This window comes from Eptatretus burgeri, chromosome 7 (genome assembly GCF_056783735.1).
Source record: "Eptatretus burgeri isolate ZD-2024b chromosome 7, Ebu_testis_v1, whole genome shotgun sequence".
Classification (NCBI taxonomy): Eukaryota; Metazoa; Chordata; class Myxini; order Myxiniformes; family Myxinidae; genus Eptatretus; species Eptatretus burgeri.
The window spans coordinates 2,337,449-2,342,448 of record NC_140967.1 but is presented as its reverse complement, the minus strand read 5'-3'; the positions used below and the strand labels follow the sequence as shown (position 1 = coordinate 2,342,448).

At 43.5% G+C, this 5,000-nt stretch overlaps 1 protein-coding gene across 3 annotated transcripts in view; it reads right to left on the bottom strand.

The window, feature by feature from the left end:
* Window positions 1–5,000, bottom strand: part of LOC147022551 (zinc finger protein 462-like) — a 322,942-nt gene that overhangs the window by 83,535 nt on the left and 234,407 nt on the right. For all 3 annotated transcript variants that reach the window (XM_085887239.1, XM_085887241.1, XM_085887240.1), the window contains one exon: window positions 4,856–5,000. This exon is cut by the window's right edge and continues 78 nt beyond it. In XM_085887239.1, the coding sequence (XP_085743365.1) occupies window positions 4,856–5,000 (145 nt within the window). The remainder of the gene's footprint in view (window positions 1–4,855) is intronic.

Genomic DNA, 5,000 nt, shown 5'->3' with positions numbered 1-5,000 from the left:
AGATATTGTAATCTCCCGATTTGGTACTTTAGTGATGTATTCTGGGGTCTCTATCAGTCTTCTAATTCCTGAAAAACACTCTAGAATAAAAGTTATGGCTTTTAAAATGACCGAAATGTGAGTTGAATCAACAAATACTGAGAAGTGATGTTAATAATATGATGTATTTGTCAAACGATATAAAAAGGGGTGACGTAAACTGGGGCATTACTGTATTTAAAACAAGTGACAGAATCATTATCACTGGCCCATGGTGCATTATGTTTTGTCACAGTTCACTACTCCTTAATAAAAATAGGACCGCACATTCTGAAGCTCACCTGGATCAGGAGCAACAGTCACTTAAACCCCCTGCCAACCCCCTAAGACCCCAATTATTTTTTAATGCCATGAACAAACTTTGGTGCATTACGGGAGATGAAGGTTGTGGTCAAGTTTCATCAAAATTGTGTGTGCAGTTTCGGCGAAGAGAGCAAATACCTATTTTGGGAGGTCAAAAACCCACCGTAGATCAATGATCGCAGATTTTGATACGGTCAATATACCTTCGTTCGGCATCATATATGAAGCTTGTGGTCAAGTTTCATCAAAATCGTTTATTTGGTTCAAGCGATAATGACAAGTGTTTATGGACTGACTGACTGACTGACTCACTCACCTGCGGACACTGCTCGATCGAATAAGCTCATCTGACTAAAGTCCAGGTTAGCTAAAAATGAACACTTGACAAAATGTAATACAAACACTCAATGTTAGTCCACCGAGCTTTGCAGCCGTGATTAGCCTTCTCGGTTTTCTTGGGAGTCCGTAACATATCTTTCACTTTACGCCAGTCCTGGACACATTGCTCTCCCGATCGGCAAACATTCTGGACAATGATTTCTGTACAGTACAGTGTACAACATTTTAAAGTCGAAATTTTTAAAGTACTCTTTTCTTCTCAACACAAGATTCGTCTTCATGCAAATTTTCATACTTCCCTGGCACTGTGATCGCACCATCTCAATGATTTATGATCCTATTTTGATTTTCAACCATCTCATTGATTTATTACAGTTGATCTATTACCGATCACACCATAATCGCACCTTGGTGATGACTTCACTCCAGATTTGCCGTGTGGTCCATTCGATAGCTCCATCAGAGATTTCTTGATTCCAGATTCGCCAAACAACTCACTCAAAAGCCCGATCATGGCGAGGAGAGTGCCATATTGCTCCAAGCTGACCTCCCCTTTGCCTTCCCAGGCCACAGTTATTCGAGCAGTCCATCCAAAACATGAACACACGTCTGAGACGTCAAGACATGAGCCAAATCCGAGACGCAACATCCTCCCTGTAAATCCTCCACTCCAAACCTTCACCTCTCCCATCCCGACAAGCAATCTCGACCGTACATTTTGGTGAATACACCTGTAACTGTTCATTCAATAATTGTCCATTTGTTTTTTACATTTGTGTTCTTTATTGATTTGTTAAATATTTGTCTCCAATATGTAGTTAGGTGAGGTAAAAGTTATGTCAGGGTGACTGAAAATGTGCCCTGGGAATGTATAACCCCATTATAACACGACGTCCATGAGAATATCTCGTCTGCTTAACGTCAGACTTCTCGGAACGCATCCACGACATGAAGTGGAAACACGCGGTCATGTGTTTTAAATGAACAATCATACAATTTATTTCACAAAGCATCACACTTTGCAATTTTTTTAATTTATACAATTAAATATCTAAAGCCATTGAATACGTCGATTTTGAGTACAAGTTGAGGCCTGAACTTTCAGGAAAGAAGTATCGACTTGTATGCCAAAAAATACGGTGTATCATGTTTAACGGAAGAAGAAATTAAGCTTGATATTCAAAAGTTAAAGAGTAATAAGGTGGCAGGACAAGAAGGAATGACTGGAAGATTGAGTCAAAGGAATTACTGTTAATATTCCAAAAAACAAGGAAACTATGCGGAGTGCAGCAATTGGAGAGATTCATCTTCATGCAAATATTCACATTTCACTTCCGGTTCTGGGTTTGCAGCAACGGCAACTCCTCTCAGGGGTCTCTGCCGACTTTCTCAAAGTTAAGTTTCCGGTCGTTATTTGTCACGTTTTAACTGTTCATTTTCTCACCTACATGTTTAGTGTGTATTCCTAGTTGGGTTTTGTTTCAAAAATCGTGCTATTTTGTGAGTTTTCACGACCTTGTCTTATCGGGCTCCTTGAGGCCTACCCATTCCCATCCTTCCCACCTCGGTGTACGATCGTTATATTTGTATTCTCTTCCTATTACCATCAATTCCTCTTTTCCCCACTTTTCCCAACACCCCCCGTCTATCCCTCCGAACTACACACTCTGTTTCTTGTCTTAATTTTTTTTTTTAAACAACAAAAACAAAACCACAAACCCTTTCTCCCTGTATACCCACAAGTACCAATTCTGATTCTTCTTCTTTTTCTTCGTCCTCCATCTGCCGGCACACCATCTTTCTTCTATTTCAGCAAATCCACTCTCACCATTCCCTTCACGATTTCTTCTGACAATCTTCCATTCTCCAGTTTGATCTAATTCTTCAAAATCCATCAAAAAAAATAATACCTTCCCTTGTATCCTTCCAAACGATACACCACCTGAAACCGCATGTCTCTCTACCCTCTTCCTGGAACTTTTCATTGATCCATCAGCTTCACTCTGCATTTACCGTATTCTGCAACCGGTCCAGACGGCATCAGCACATGTGTCCTAAAAATTTCTCCTCTGCTCTTGCTCACCCTCTCTGTTTTATTCACCCTCTCATTTGCTGAAGGTCATCCGCCATCTGCTTGGAAATCAGCAAACATTACTGCTTAAGGTGCTGGTGCAAAATAAGGTGCCAAAGGAGATGCCTAAAAAAAACCAAAAAAAAACCTGCCTAAGGTGCAGGCCGAAGGAGGAAAGAAAGGTGCAAAAACAGATCCTTGCAACTACAGACCAATCAGCCTTCTCCCATCAGCAAGGTTATGGAATCCATCATTGCTTCAGACATTAAATCCTTCCTCTTCTCCAATGGCTTGATTTCTAATCAATTTGGATTCAGACCAGGTCACTCCACCTGGATATGCTGCTTCTGCTCTCCCAACAATGGATGGAGGTCCTCAATGCCAGACATGAAATCAGAGCCATATCCCTAGACATATTGCGTGCTTTTGACATGGTCTGGCACTCTGCCCTGCTCACGAAACTCTCCTCCTATGGTATCCAAGGCCATTTCCAGTCATGGCTCGCAGACTTCCTCTCCTGTCACAGCCAAGGTGTGGCCCTAAATGGAGTTCTCTCATCCCTACTCCTGTCCAGGCTGGAGTTCCTCAAGGCAGCGTTCTGGGCCCTGTTCTTTTTCTGGTTTTCATCAATGATCTCTCTGACTCTCTGATCGGTAAAATCACAAACTGATCCAACACATGGAACATGTCTTTCCATCCGGACAAATCTCACCCTCTCATTATGTCTCTCCGAAAGGACCATTTAGAACCCACCCCCCCCCCCCCTTTCTCACTTTCTCAACAATCCTCTGGAAGAAGTCCTTTCTTTCAAACGGCTTTGTCTCACTATCTGCAATGATCTTTCCTGGGAAAGCCACACTTCAAACCTGGCCTCCAAAGCCAGTCGTCGACTGGGAATCCTCCGTCGTGCAAAGTCCTTCCTCGGCCCACCTGAGCTCCTGACCACTTACAAAGCTTTCGTCCGCAGCCTGATTGAGTACTGCTCTCCTCTCTGGGCTGGTGCTCCTGCCTCCCACCTTTCTCGGCTTCACGCTGTGGAAACCAAGGTATTTCGGATCATTGGCATCTCCCGCTATGAGGCTGAATGTTTGGATCTCTCACTCTCTCCCCGCAGGCAGGTCGGTGGTCTTTCTGTCTTCTACAGTCTCCTCTCCAGTTCCGCCCCCCCTGCTCTCTCTGCGATTTGTCCCCACCACATTTCGGCAGGGCGCTCAAGGTCCGCCAACAACCCCCTTCTGGTGAAACTACCAAAATCACGAATCACTGCTCACCTTCACTCTTACATTCCTCTTTTTTCCCGCCTTTGGAATAAACTCCCTCACTCTATTCAATCCCATTCTTCCCTCCAGGCCTTCAAAATAGTTGTTCACCACCACCCATCATCCCCCATCCAAACCCTCAATCTTTTCTACCCCCGTTAATCCACCCAAGCTCACCTCCTTCAAATTCCCTGCTTTCCTTCCTGAAAAGTCCCTGTAATGTCCATCTTGTATTCCCCATGTTCCCCGCTCCATCCCTCTCCCTTCCACAGATCTCCTAATGTCTCTGTTCCCCACTGTTTTGTCCTTCCCACTACCGTCCTTCTTGTCGCATGCCCCCCTTGCTATGCATTGTGTGTTAGCTCTCATACGAGCCTCGACAAGGTATACAAAAAAAAAGAAAAAAAAAAGAATAAATGAAAGAGCGAGGATAGAGGTGGCTTGGACATGCAATGAGGAAAGATGAAGACAATTTGATAAAAGCAGCTGTTTTGGAAACAGACAGAAAAGCAAGAGAAGGAGACAAAGAGAAAGTTGGAAGAAGACTGTCCAAGCAGAACCAAACGCTTTCATTGGGATGGATTTTGAAAGAACCAGATGATTTGGCGGTGCAAAGGAAGAAATGGCGAGATTTTGTTGCAGCTTTGTGTGTCGGAAGACATGATAGCGATAAGGAAAGTCAGTACATGCAACAGGTCAGCCAGAAACCGATGACGACAAGCCAAAAGCAAGCTAATTGATTATGTCACATTTTTGGAAAGATCAATGTCACAAAAGTTGTTTCATTATTTCTCTGCCTCATCATCTCTATATTGCCTTTTTTGAATTTCCACACCAGCTGTACCTGTTTCCTGTGAAGTATGGACAATCCTTGCATTTTGCGAGACGACATCCATTGTGACGATCCCGATAATGGCGTCGTATACTCTGTATGTACGGGGAAGTAAATGGGCAGAACTCGCAGGCAAAGGGAGGCACGGCAGGTGAAG